The sequence below is a fragment of the Argiope bruennichi genome, chromosome 8, assembly GCF_947563725.1.
Source record: "Argiope bruennichi chromosome 8, qqArgBrue1.1, whole genome shotgun sequence".
Classification (NCBI taxonomy): Eukaryota; Metazoa; Arthropoda; class Arachnida; order Araneae; family Araneidae; genus Argiope; species Argiope bruennichi.
The window spans coordinates 105345557-105360819 of NC_079158.1; the positions used below are offsets into that span (position 1 = coordinate 105345557).

General features: G+C 30.9%; 1 protein-coding gene across 9 annotated transcripts in view; it reads left to right on the plus strand.

The window, feature by feature from the left end:
• LOC129981098 (chromodomain-helicase-DNA-binding protein 4-like) overlaps positions 1–10340 on the plus strand; it is a 60261-nt gene extending 49921 nt beyond the window's left edge. For all 9 annotated transcript variants that reach the window (XM_056091761.1, XM_056091764.1, XM_056091760.1 and 6 more), the window contains 3 exons: positions 3925–4041; positions 4962–5036; positions 8380–10340. In XM_056091761.1, the coding sequence (XP_055947736.1) occupies positions 3925–4041; positions 4962–5036; positions 8380–8384 (197 nt within the window). In that variant the 3' untranslated portion in view covers positions 8385–10340. The remainder of the gene's footprint in view (positions 1–3924; positions 4042–4961; positions 5037–8379) is intronic.
• Positions 10341–15263: the final 4923 nt, after the last annotated feature.

Here is a 15263-nt window from a genome sequence, read left to right on the forward strand (position 1 = left end):
GATATTTTATATCTATCAAACTATTTTATATCTCTTTGACTCTAAATGGCTGCTTTCATATTCCATGTTTTGAACAAAAATTTCAGTTGTCATTTAGAATGTTAGTTACAATTTTCATTATTTTTTAAGAATTAACTTTTGTGATTTTTAAAAATCGTTTTGAAATGTCTTAGTTTTCTGAAAAGCTGCGAAATTTTAAAACATTTTGGGCAGAAATACATTAACTGATTTTAATGAAAAGCAAAATTACTTGCAATTTGTGACTGAAGATTGAAATCTAAAAGATTTTGATTTATTTCGAAGCTTTTGTATATTGGAATAATTTATATAGAATAATTTTTTTACTCTAATAATTCTGACAAACCATAATTTTAATCTTTTCAATAAATTTGTTTATGATATTAACGCATTTCATATTTTGTTCTCAACTTCTAAAAAATAAGAATGGTTTTAATGACAACTAATGAATTAATTAATTGCAATCATATTAATTTTTCATTTGGGAAAAGAACAAGATAATTTCATTCCAATTAAGTCAGTTAATTCCGAAATATAAAAAAAAATCAAATGCGGATTAATAAAGATACTTCGTATCGAATTGAATGTCATAAATGAATCTGAGTATCATTACCATTTATTTTTCGAAAATACAAAAAGATTTAAGGATTCAAAAATAATTTTGGAATATAACGTAAAAACAGATTTATTTCTTTGCTTGAAAATCAGATCCATAGTTTCAATGATTTAAATAAGTAGTCCTTACTTGCTACTGGTAATGCTAGAATATTTTTATTTTAGTAGCCAATAGCTGTGTTCTAAAAAGATCGGTTAGATTATTTCCGTCCAAAAATGCTATAACTTCCAGATAAATATTTTTTCTGTGGATTATAACACGTGCCACATCAAACCTATTCTTTCTGTAAATAAAAATAATTGAATTGCCCTATATAAAGAATATTCAGAATGATAAGTCCATTTTATACCAAAGAAATAAATTTATAACATACATTTCGTTCTTTCTGCATCATATTTTAGAACAAGGATTTTTCTTGTTTATAACATTTTTAACTCTAAACCTGCAGACAATAGTCAAACGTTCGTTTTCTAATGACAGTTTTATTGAATCGTTGAAACTGCATGTTTCGGTCATTAGTGTTATTTCTGTTATTAATTCTGATAATTAACACAATCAAAGCAAACGATTTATTTCAATAATGTATATCCGCGACTACTTCTTTTCGCGAAATTAAAAGCAGAATAACAATAGCTACATGTTCAGTAAAAAAAAAAAAAAATTAATATTATTCTTTTTTTCTTAGTTTTTATCTTAAACAAAACTACTCCGCTTTTACTATTTTATCAAGGGAATAGAGAGACTTATAAATCGCTGGAAAGTGTAAATCGAGAAAAACTCGGAGGGGCGGAGAGCTAAGCGTATTTTCTCAAATGCTTATTATCGATATTATAGAATATTTTGTTATTATTTATACTGATAGACGAATTTCTAACTAAGCAGCTATCTAGGGCTGGATATTGGCAAGTTAAAACTTTATTTTCCTACTTGCCAAATAAATAAGTTTGTAGAAAATACAAACTCTCTAAATAATAAAATATTAGGATAATATAAACAAGCATGGTATCAAATATATTGGTAATATTCCTATGTATGAATTGTCGACTTATTATTAGAATAATTATAAAACGGAACATCTACTTCAATAACTGTATAACAAACGTAGATGTTGAGCAGTTTGGAATCATGATGGATAAATGAAATCAAACTCATATTCACCAAATTAATGAAATAAAAAAGTACTACATAAAATAAATCATCAAGATTTCAAAGATCTTCCGAAATGCGACACTAAATTGATCATCTTGTTAAGAAAAGAGTCTCATAATATATTCTGTCTTGGGAAAGTACCTTAATCCGATACTCTTTATATTGATTTCAAATAAATATCTTTTGCAAATTAATTGTTGTTACTATTCATCCTTTGTACGTTTGCTTACTCAGATTAGGGGAAAAGTATTAAAAATATTATACAATATACACTTTTAATTTGATTTTCTTTCATAATAGTAATATGAAATTATTTCAGATGTAATAAATGCTTATTCTCTGCATGAAGCACCTAAATTTCTGTAAGTAATATTCTATTTTTATAAATGATGAAGGGGAATTAGTGTTTGCAGCACTATGCAGGGTCGACATTTTGACTCGAATTTGGCACAAATGCTCTTTGAAGCTTGGGAATATGCACCTTGGAGTGATACTTTTTAAAATTTTATTTTGTGACATTAAATTCAATTAATAAAAACTTAAGCTACATTTTGGGGTTTTCCCACGATAACTTTGGGAAATATTACTGAATAAAAATTGTTTTTCATCATTATAAAATTCAAAATATTGTCTTTTCAGTTATTCTGCACCCTTCTCCTTGAATGCTGACAATTTTTTTAAAAATGTGTTTTTGTTTAAATTTCAATATTTTTAAGTATTCCGAGGAAATTCAAACTATATTCATTGTTTCGTCAAACATTTAGGCTTGATTCTACCATAAAGGTTCATGTACACAATAAATAGAACAAGCTTAAGGTTATTGAAATATACGACTTCAATATCTGTCACAATTTGGTGATTAAAAATACTTTCTTTAAGGAATCTTTAGCATCATATCTTGAATAAAAAATTTAAAGGAAACTAATATCAACTCATATACTCAGTGATCCAACTAGTAGTCAAAGTTGGCTAGTTTACAGTATTAACAATGTTTGTTTTAGAGGGGGGGGGGGGGAAACAATTACAGATTCATATTGAAATATATATATGTTTCAAAAAAAAAGATTTCTGTTGCATCTTTTATTTCTTAAGTCCTGTATTTGGTTTTTAAATTCATTAAGATTGAAGAATTTAATTTAATCGACCCTTTCTAAATATAATGCTATGATTGTTCTAATCGCTTCTGGTTGGTTATTACGCCATTTGACTTTGATTTTTCTCACTCTTGAATTGCTTGATTTGGTGTAAACATCAGAAAGTATAAAATTCATGAACGTATACTTGAGGATTTCAATACATAGTGAACAGCGTTAATCTGTGAGGATTAACAAAAAATGTAGTAAACATAGACTAAAAATCCGTTAAAAATTGGAATGTAAGCCGGCGTCCTGGCATAAGGGTAGCGCGTCTTCCCCGTGATCTGGGCGTCCCGGTTGGGGCATGGTTGTTCTTCATCTGTTCTATCTGTGAGATGTGTGAATGTGCCTCCCCTGTAAAAAGGGGTTGTGCAAGCGAATGTGATGCGTGAGTAGCTAAGACGTACTCTTGGCCCTAGTTGGCGCTACTAAAAAACAAGAGACGCTCCCTATGCTTAAAATCGCTGACTTCGTCAGCGAGCTTGTCCATGGCAAGTGCCGTAACAACAACATGTAAAAGAAGTTTAATGCTGTAATAATATAAATTGTACTAGTTTGATTCAATATTTTAGTGAGTGTTATTATGTAATGATGATTTTAATTTAGTTTAGTTGTATTAACGTCCCGTTTTAAATAAACGCTAAGGTTATTTTGGGACGGACCTCGTAATTCTGAACCGCTGTCAGATGATGAGGACGATACCTGAGCTGGTATCCCCATCTCCCCACCGCGGACAGATTTAACGTGCACCAGACCCGCTTACGCGGCGGTTCTTCGGTGGAATCGGGTCAAGAACCTGAAATCCTCCGGTAGACCTTACCATCAGGCCACCGCAGCCTATGTAATGATGAAAATAAAATAATAGTTCGTTACATCAAACGATTACAACAATTCACATTCTTCAATTCAATTTGGCTGTTTATATACATCAGACCTTGGATGAAAACCAAATAAGTTTATTTTATAAAGTTTTCCGTAATGATAAGAATGATTTTCCAATTGCAGGTTACCCCACACCCGGCGCACCGACTTTATTCCAAGGATCAACATATCCAACTTACAATCAGAGAAATCAGTTCTCTATGGCACAGAGTCTTTTGTCGCAAACGCTCACTGCAGCAGGTAAGTAAATAATGTCATCATTTTGTGAGCAAATAAGTTTCACTGATTTCGTCACACTAATGTAATTTCAGAACTGATGGTTACACAAAGGTTTCAGGAAAAATTCTATCAGATTATTAGTTTTAGTTTTTATGGTAATCCAGATAAGCAAATAAAATTGTTCTTTCAGCAATCTTACGCACAGTATTGGTTACCTTGTCTGACAGCATGATCTTTAGCTTTGGCGAGATGAATGATTTTGGCATTCTTGCTGACAATGCCAAGAATGCCAAAGTTAAAATAGATTTCGCCAAATTAAAGTGGAATGCAAATATAAAGTAGAATTTAAAGTAGTAAGGGCACTTTACAGTCGAATAAAAATAAAATACAAAAAAAAAAGTGATTTCACAAACTATTTATGGAATAGATATTAAAAATCAAGCTGCTATTTTATGACTATTTAACATATTTAACTTTTTGAAATTTATGTGAGATACTTACCATTAAATTAATATTACTTTCTTCAAAGAATTTGAATTATTGCTTTTCAGATTGTTTTAGGGTTATGATATCGTTTTTGACGCAAAAGATTTTAAAACTTCAATTAATTGAATCTTGTGACTAATTAATATTATGGCCCGCCTTAAAATTAATGTTCATTCTCCAAAGTTGGAATTTTTCGGAACAATTTTTCGCCATATGTAATCTTGACAATTTTCTCTTGCAACTCTAAAAATCATTTGTTACCACATCCTATAGTCATCCAAGATTGCAGGCTTTTGGCGAATTTTTGATAGGTTAGCACGATTTTATTTTATATTGCTAAAAATTTTTCTTAAGATTTACAATTTTTACTTAAAAAGTGGAAACTGCTTCAAATAGTATTTAAGAATTATGCAATGGATATTTTACATGAATTTAATTTCTGACGTTATTTACAGATTCTCATTTCAACACCGGCAGTCAACCCCTAGGGCAACATGCCATGCCAATGCAAACAAATTCAGTTTCAAAAGGTACGTATTTTAAATCTTTACCATCAGCTCAATTTTTTTTTTTTTTTTTGTATATTTATACATTTAATTAGCATTTATATGTTTAAGACACATTAAAATAGATTTAACTGAAATATCTATGAAGGAACCATGTTTAGAATTCGAATCTGTTGGGTTTGGGAATATTAAAGGAATAGGTTGCTGATTAATTTGCCAATCAGGCTACTCCTGATTGTATTGTAAACATTAATAATGAACCTCCTAAATCATACCTTAAGAAAAATTCTAAAAATATGCTCCCTTTAAATTTGGCGAGATAGATCGAACCTTCTGGAGATCAGACGTTCGAACTCTTCTATTCATACTCCATGTTAATATTAACCGAGCTTCTTTGAACTCAGTACTTGATCAGGATCCTGTCGATACTGCTACGTTCAGTGGTGGCGGGGTGGTCGGCTGTACGCAAGAAGAAGTACTTGATCAGTTCTTCACGAAATAGGCCGTGTGTTACTGAGTTCCACAGAATAGGCTTATGATCAATGAGTATAAAAAGACAAAAGTAGCTAGACCACTATGCTACTATGTGTTCTGTAACAAAAATCTTTCATTTTATCAGGCCAGTGTAGAAAATGCATCGTCATAGTAAAAAGCATTGCTCAAATTAAAAATTCCGTGACACAAGTAATGAAGATTATAAAGGTTCTACAAGAACGAAAGCATGATATCATCTGTGACGGAGAATCACTTTATATGCCTTCACTAACTACTAACACGTTCCTCGTAAACTTTTCCAAACCCCGTTATATGTCACCTCCTTTTCTTTCCCTCTCTCCCCCCCCCCTTTTTTTTTTAAACTTATATTCTTGATTCTTCTTGGCTTCGAAAGGATCTTGTTTAACCCTAAATCTTATAAGGTCGGTTATCTCCTCTAGTTTAAGAATAATAATGACTTGTGTTAAGTCTGTGATGAATTCCTTGTTGGCAGTCAAAGCACCCATCAATGTTTTCTACAGGAAATAATTTTTTTCCCCTTTCTTACCGCCAAACCACTCAACAGTTACTTGGTGCCATTATCCTCAACAGATTTCTTAATTATTATTGAATAAATAGATATCAAACGATGCCTTAATTATTGTCTTCATAAGTACTTATACAGAATATTTTAAGCTCTCGATGAATGAATAATAGAGAAACTTTATTTTCAATGTAACCCTATTGCGATCATCATTCACCGGCGAAATTTCAACTGAAGGAATTTATTCTTTGATGGCTACTTTTGTTGATATCCGAATAATTCGCATATTCTAAGAAAGCCTGTTCAAATTCAGAAAAGAAAGAGAATATGTGTGCAACTGATTGGGAAAAATTTCTGAAAAGTTGATCAGATTTTATGTAATTACATTTCATAGTTAAATATATATATAATAATAAATATATATATAATATATAAATATAAATAAATCTTAATAAGACGATTTTTCTTATTTTGATTGAACTTGAAAGACAGTAGTAAAAAAAAAAAAGTTATACTATGTTGTTGAATAATCTTATTGAAAATCGTCTGCTACTTAAATATATTAAAAATTTTCTATTATCACTTGGAATTTTTTTAAATCTTTATTAGCGAAAGATTTTTTTAGAATCTTTTTATAATCCTTGAGCAGAAAAAACATAACAAAAAAAGTAAATATTAAATAGACAATCATTTTAACACACCTAAACAACATTTTTTTTCTTTGCTTTCGCTAATGAAAATTATATTTAGTGGAATGTTCTCTGAAAATTGGACGAATTCCAAAAGTTGCACAAGCTTTTCAAAAAAAGTAAGAATTGATCTTAGACGGATGTGGCCTTGAAATATATTTGTAATAACTTGTGAAAACATCTATATCTCAAAATAAACATTTTGGAATTGTTTCTGATTCCGTAATTACGCCCATCTTACACTTGAATTTGAACTTAACAAAAGAGAATTAAAAGAGATATCTTTGGATTAATAACAACTAATAAAATTATAATATTTATGTAGGTGGTATTCTAATTGTAAATTGCGACGTGCGTAATATGGCATGCATGACTCAGATCATTTGACCTAGAGCTGCCGAATTCCGCAAATATTTACTTCCTGGATTGAAGGTGCATACCGACAAAGGTTTTTTTCTTTCAATTTTTTAATAACATTTTCAATAAAAAATAAATAAAAATTTTGGTGTTTTTTTTAATTTAATATTTTCGAAGCATGTTATAGCACAAAAATCAGTTTTTCACCACTTGTGTAAAAAAAAAAAAAAAAAAAAAAGAAGAAGAAGGGAAAAACAATGAGTTTTTATGTGGTATCTGTTTTATTTCCATAAAGTGTTTCTCTAATAATAAATTTTTCTAAATAGTTTAAATCTTATTTTACAATAATATTTTTCATTGTTTTAATTAACAGTGTTTATACATATGCATTTTGTGTGTTCTTTATTTTTGTGTGTTTGCAGTCCCCTTTCAATTCAGCGGCCTTAGGCACTTGCCTAATCAGAAGTCCACCACTGCCTGTAAACTATTGTGTTGTAAAAGATCTGACATATTTTCAAATAATTTAGAACTGTGATACGCACATGCATGTTTTAACAAAATGGCCAAATTTTCGCTAATTTATTCTGACAAGAATTATGATCATTGAATTTGATTTAATCTAAAATTATTACATTTCTACTAAATCTGAGTGACATATTTGTTCCGAATTAAAATTTAGGATAAGTATTGGATCCTTGAAAAAATCTGGAATTTCCAGATTTGAGAAAATAAAAAGAAGATATGATATTCCGGATTAATCCGGAACATAATCACTCGATTCTCTGTACTATGGCGACTTCAGACCACAATAATCCTTAAAAAGGGAAATTCTAGCACTTATTTTGTCTGATGGGGAATACAGCCAGTCTGTATTTAAAAAAAAAAAAAAAAAAAAAAAAAAAAACATGGCCGACAGAGTATTGAATCGATATATAGCAGGCAATAATAATTTTAAATGAATCTGGAATTATTACCTTTAAATTTTCCATATTTTTATATGTTGAATCCCTGTCGTTCGTAAAATATGTGTGATGTAATAAATGAATTGAAAGGAAATAATTAAGAAAATGAGAACAGAATTATGTATTTGAATCCATGTCGTTTGTAAAGAAAGGAAATAATAAAGATAAGGAGTAATAGAATTGTGTATTCGAATCCGTATTGTTCGTAAAATATATGTGATGTAATAAATAATTTAAAGGAAATAATAAAGAAAAGGTAAGACAGAATTGTCTTTTTGGCACAAGTACTGATATGATTTTTTTAGAATTTTAATTTCGGCATTTTTTCTATTCTTTTCCAGTTTGACCAGAGTGATGATGTCTTGATTCGTCCTTGTTCCTGTTTACATTTTCGTTTCTCGTTGGGAAGGTGCATTCTCGCTTTCAGGTTATCCTGAAAGCTTTCCGTGTACTATATATACATACATATATATATATACATACAACAAACCTTGTCCTCGAATGTTGACGGAACTCAAGGCGACTGGAGGATGAGCAGACGACAGTTCCTTCTTTTCTACCTGCGCACATGTTGTCGTGTAGTGCTTGCCGAATGTGCAGTGAGCAGTTCCACACATGTTCTTTCAGACACCATTGTCGGTTACCTTTTTTTTTTTTAATTCCAAGGTTTTATATTTTATTCATTCTATTTTAATTTATAGTTGAATAAACAGGTGGAAAATGATTTTTTTAAAATTTAATTAAATATTTGGAAGTGTTATAAAATTTTTTTTGGTGTCACTTTTAATATTTTTAGTATTAATTAACCGTGAAAATTATTTAAATATCTCAGTAATGTTATTCGATATTGTTCTTTAATTTCTAGAACTCTTAATTCTATTTATTCCAGAATAAGCAGCTTTATTTATTCTTCTTAAAAAATGCATGATCATAAGAATAATTACATTCTATGCTATTTTCTTTTAATAGAATTGAATTCAATTAATATAAGAATTTATAATTAAAAAAATTATCAAGAGTCATATTCAATTATTGACATTCTATTTTTAGAATGTCACTTATATGTGATATTAAGGTGTCTATGAGTAATTTTTATGGATGTTGTATTTTATGGATACTTCAGTTGTAAATAATGATTTTGAATTTTGCGATGGGCTTGTTATTAAAAATATAAATAAAATATTTATAATTTAAGTCATGGAACAATTAAAAATCAATTCGATTAAAAAAAATAACGAAATTGAAGGAAACATTTTTTTATAAAAGCTTTCTTGTAAATATAATAGTTTAATTCGATTATGTTTAATTAAGTATAGTTAATAAGGTTTAAACTATTCATCTAATGAACAAAGTCCAGAATATTTCCAGCTTCTAATTATTATTTTTGATTGTATGGTATTCTTTTAATTTAAAAATGATTTTAATGGAATATAGTCTATAAAAGATAACGATTATAAACCCATTTTTGATGTTCCAAACAATTTCGATTAATCGATTATTTATCATTGCAAGCCCATCAAAGAAAACATTCCATACATTCGTTTTATTTTATTTTCGGATTCTGCTATCCGATAAAAGCTTAACTATGATATTTTTAATTAAAAAAGGTAAATAAAATGTTAGTGTGAACTCACTGCACTTTCCATGCTCATAAAGATCTACATGTAGCTAAATTGTCGCTAGTCGTTTTGTCATGAAGGAAAAAACCACAAGGAACCAAGCTCTTCAAATGCAGAGAGGACTGCTGTTGAAAAATAGTTCCTGTCTTTGTCTACTCATAGTAAAAAAGAACCGGAACACTCCACCGTTAATTGGATTTTAAAATGTCTGTTAATATCATTTACTTTCTTGTGTGTAGCAGTATTTATGTACTTAATGAAAATTGAACAACTTCAAAAATCATTCTCACACAATTTTGTATGCTTTTCCTGTTTGAAAAATTTGTTGTTGTTGTTCTTTGTTTTTTTTATGTTTGTGTTATCTAATTTTATAAAGTAATTCATAATTAAAAAAAAGATTATCATCGCAATTGCTCATCGCTAAGAGTTTGTTTCATGCGGAACAACAATTTATCATAACATTCTCCCTCCCATTTGTCACCTGGTTATGGGTGATTGCCAAGTTCAGCTCAAACATTAGAAAAATGGCATTGTTCAATTCCCGGTCTTTCAAGTGATGAACAACAGATTGTTCGAATTATTCAAGATGTGAATGATTGTATTCGATTTACATTTTTGCAATCACCCAAAATTCAGTTGAAACAATGATGTAACTCAAAATAAAAGTTCAAATTTTAACTTAATACTGTGTTCTGTTCTTTGAACTGGAGTTCATTTTATTTAACATTCAATGTGAGGTGCATCATTGCTATGAACATATCGTGAAAATGACTGATTTTCGTTTTTTTTAAAATACAAATCAAGATATATTGCAACTTGTAGAGGGACGAGACTCTTTATAACTTCATTATGAGGTACATAAAAATAATAGACGAGTTTCGGGAACAGTTATTTAATTATTTTCTAGGTTCCACATTTCCCAAGACAAAACAAACACGAACACGAAAATACGCGGCACTCACTAAGAATGCCATCTAATAATGACTCCCAAGAAGAATCTTGGGAAATATACCTTGATGTTAATAAGTTAACGCCATCAGTTGTATGCTCTGTATCATAAAAGAAAGTAGTAGAATTATGCAACCGCTAAAAACTTATTCCCCCCCCCCATCAAAACGCAGTTCAAAATATCATTGTTCATAGTCCAAAAGGTCATTAACAAAAATTCAGTTTTGTTAAAATTCACCTAATGATATATCTCTTTATATTACCAATGGATGCTGAATCGACGAGGATATGATGGATAAATAAAGAACCTATGAAAGCTAACATTGAAGTGATTCGCAAAATTATTTGGTAAAATTGAAATTTTATTAAAAGTTTAAGTGGTTAATCTTTAAACAGGACTACTTCATTTCATTGCTTACCTTAGCAGCCATCTTGGACTTCGGCATTGCCTGCTTGACATTAGCTGGCTTGGTGGTATGAAGTGATATCGAATAATGAATTTCAATCGAAAGAAATTTAATATATGACCTTTTGCCACTTGAATTATTATATTTAAATTACTTATTAGTATCATTACCTTACTCAAATAAATGCTGCAGATCCTTCTTAATTACTTATTCTGATCCTGTAAATTGCCAATCATAATCTATCTTCATAAATGCATGCCATTTTTCATAAATATAATGCATATGCATTTGAATATTTATTTATTTAAAATAAGCATATTACAGAGTCTGACTCTATTTATAGACTACATTAATCAAAAACACACAAGGAACATTAGCCACAAAGCAAATCAAATTAAAACACACTTAAAAAAGGAACAGCAAAGAATACAGAATTAAAAAAATAAAAACTCTAAACCATGTATAAATGCAAACAACTAGCAAGGTACAAAAAGATAAAACACATACAAGCACAAAAGCATGAGTACATATAAATATCACAAAATGTGTAATTAAAAATAATAAGAAGAATAATAAAAAAGGCCAAGTAGATAAAAGTTGAGAACAACTCACTTTAAAAACTCTTGGAGTCATATGATATATGTTAAGTTCCCCAGAATCCTATTAAAAGTCTTATAAAATTTATACAAAGCTTTTAATATAGTTAAATTCAGAATAAACATTTGGAAAAGTAGTTTGGTTTCTTAATGTCTTATAGGCATAGCGAAGTTTATAGAGCTATGAGAGATCAATGCAAACGATCGAACCACTGATAACTTTATAAAATAAAACACAAGAAATATCTCGTCTACAACACAATTTAGGTAAATTAAACAAAGAAGATAACCCATAAATAGAAGAAAATATATCTTGAGAGTAAAATCCCTTTTTCTTGTAAAACAAATATTTCAAGGAACTGATACGCTCAATTGATGTTTGGTGACAGATTTGAATTTTGTGACGGCAATTTAGATCCCAAATAATGCTACAATATTTTAGACAAGATACAACATAAGCTTAATATAAAAACTTCAAGGCAATTTTTCTAGGAAGTTCTCTAGTTTTGTATTTGAGAATTCCAAGCCTACGACAGGCTCTGAAAACCAAGGAATCAATATGTTTAAAAAAATCAAGTTGGCGGTTTTTCTAACAAATTTTGCTTTATTTTAAAGTTTAAAATCGTGCATAATAAGAAGGATCCAGAAATTTTTTTTGAAAGATTCTGTGCTGTTTTTTTATATACATCACACTTACTGATTGTCATCTAATCAGTGATTTAATACTACCATTGATATGGAAATTTTTCTTGTATTTAATTGTAATAAAATTTTGAATAAATATTTTGAATAATCTTTAAACACTGATAAAATTTGATATGCCGGCGTCCTGGCATAGGGGTAACGCGTCTTCCCCGTGATCTGGGCGTCCCGGGTTCGAGTCCCGGTTTGGGCATGGTTGTTCTTCTGTTGTTCTATCTGTGAGATGTGTGAATGTGCCCTCCTGTAAAAAGGGGTTGTGCAAGCGAATGAGTGATGCGTGAGTAGCAAAGTCGTACTCTTGGCCCTAGTTGGCGCTGCTATAAAAAATGAGAGACGTTCCCCTCAGGCTTAAATCGCTGTCTTCGTAACAGCGGGCTTGTCAGTGGCAAGTGCCATAACAAACAAACAAACAAACAACAAGAATTTGATATGTCAATATAAGATTCTGTCACTAAAGATCGGTTATGAGAAATACAATCTATAAAACAATCCAATCAGGAGTATAAATAAAGAGTTAAAAAATTTTTATATACTAAGCCAGTCAATACCTAAGCCCTAAGATCAGACCTGTGCAGAAAGAAAGAACAATGGTAATTATTGGTTCCAATGGGAAAATCATATGCCGTCGCTCTGACTTTCCCCCTTTCTACATATGCGTGATTTCATTGCACGCAAAAGTGCTAAGTATCACAGCACATCATCTAATATATAAAAATCTCATGTCACGGTGTTTGTATTCGTACTCCTCCGAAACGGCTCGCACGATTTTCATGAAATTTTGTATGTGTATTTGTTAGGTATGAGAATAGGTCGTAAAGTATATTTCTCAACGCTAGGTAATTAGGGTGTTCCTATCCACGTTCACCGTACATTGAGGAGATCAACGCTTGCTTGAAATCATCGCCACTGTGACGTAACGTTGAAAAAGTCCAGCTAAAAATAAACATGCGCATCCAAATACTACAAGATCCATCTGCTGACACATTCTCGGACCAATTGTTAGATATCAATGATGGAAAAGTTTCTGTCTATGAAAATACTGGATGCAAAAAATTGCCCACTAATTTCTGCACTATCGTTGATTCGCAAAATGCTCTCATTGACCGCATATTTTCTGACTGTATGCACATAATACATGAATCATGCGTGGCTGGCAGAAAGAGCCATTTTGGCAGCAAAAAATGTGGACGTCGACGATTTAAACTTCAAGGTACAGCAGTCGTTGCCAGGTGGCTTGGTATCATACAAATTGATCGATACAGTTTGCGATGCTAACGAAGCTGTAAATTATCTAACAGAGTTTTTGAACTCACTGGATTTGCCAGGCATGTCACTACATCTTCTACGACTGAAATTTGGATCTCCGGTTATTTTACTTAGGAATTTGAACCCACCATGGCTGTGCAATGACACGCGATTGGTCATTAAAAAATTGATAAAAAAACGTTATCCAAGCCACCATTTTGAATGGTAAATTTCGAGCCGAAAATGTTTTGCTGCCACGAATTCCAATGATTCTCAGAGTCATGCCAATTGAATTCAAATGCGTTCAGTTTCCTATTAGATTGATATTCGCAATGACAATCAATAAGTCGCAAGGCCAAACGAACGTCTGTTTGCGGCTTAGATTTGGTCACACCATGTTTTTCACACGTGGCATGTTCTCGCGTGGGCAAACTATCGAGCTTATTTGTGTTGGCTAGAGACGGACTGAGAAAAATATCTTACACTCTTCTTTCTTGTGATTTCCAGGCAGTCCTTTGATGATAATTTTGATGGGTCGGTCAGATGGATCTTAAGAAACTACGTACTTTTTATATTTTTGTTCAGAAGATCGATAATTTGTATTCTATCTTCCTCAGATGCGGGGGGGGGGATTTTAATGAAGTCGTTGTTATATTTATTATCCGTGTTACGGAACTTTCTGCAAATGTTCCGATGAATTGTATTGTAGCCCTCTGATAGTTTTAAATTTATTGGAGTTGCTTCTTTATTTTGCTTGATGGTTTCATTTTTAGGTTTTGAAATTTGTTGTTTGCATATATTTTCAGGTTCTCTAGAGAATTTTTCCTTCTGGTAGCGTGTCTTTTATCTATTTTTTGGAAGGGCTGATCAATATCCCTATGGGTTTTGATATTTGGTGGTGGGCTTCTGGTTGTCTGCAATCATCTATTAATTTTAAATGAGGCCTGTAATGTTGATATTCTGTAAATGTTGAATACGTTGGTTGGTATATTGTAAGTGGTTGCAGATATCTTGGTATGTTTGGGGCAGTTAGGAATAATCCAGAGGCTAAGTACATTTAATTTTTGGACGAAGGATTCCTTCATGCATTGGAATTCTATTATACATTCTTCGTAGATTTTCTATGATGATAGATGTGTATTTCTATTTGCTAAAGCATCCTTGTGGTTTTCCCTTATAACATTTTCAGCGTATTCTACATCTTTAAAGTACTTTAGTATGAAACTACATCGCCTCATCTATTTCTCTATAACATCGCTTGCGCTAGAGACATGACTGCTCATGGATTTTCTACCTGAGAGTTCGCTCTCGTTGCGTCTATCTTCCTCCATAGCTGGACACAGAATGATGCAAAAATGAGAAAATCAAAATCACAAGATCTATTTATTTTAAAATGATTCCGTAATTTTAAGCCATACCTGTGGATAGAGCTTGAATTGACAATCCCTCTCCAAGCTTCCATGCCACATTAGCGGGAGGATATAAAGATAGTCATTTGCAGCAAGTGTGGTAAAAATTGGTGATTAATTTATAAAATCTTTCAGGCATTTCAAAAATTCATTTCTAATCTAAGTGCATATATGGCAATACATATAGACAAATTAGTTTTTTATGAACAATTCTGAATATATTTTAAAATTTGAAGCACAGGTTAGAAGTTAAGAAACTAGTTAGTTAATATTTTCGTCAAACTGAAGGAAACTATTGT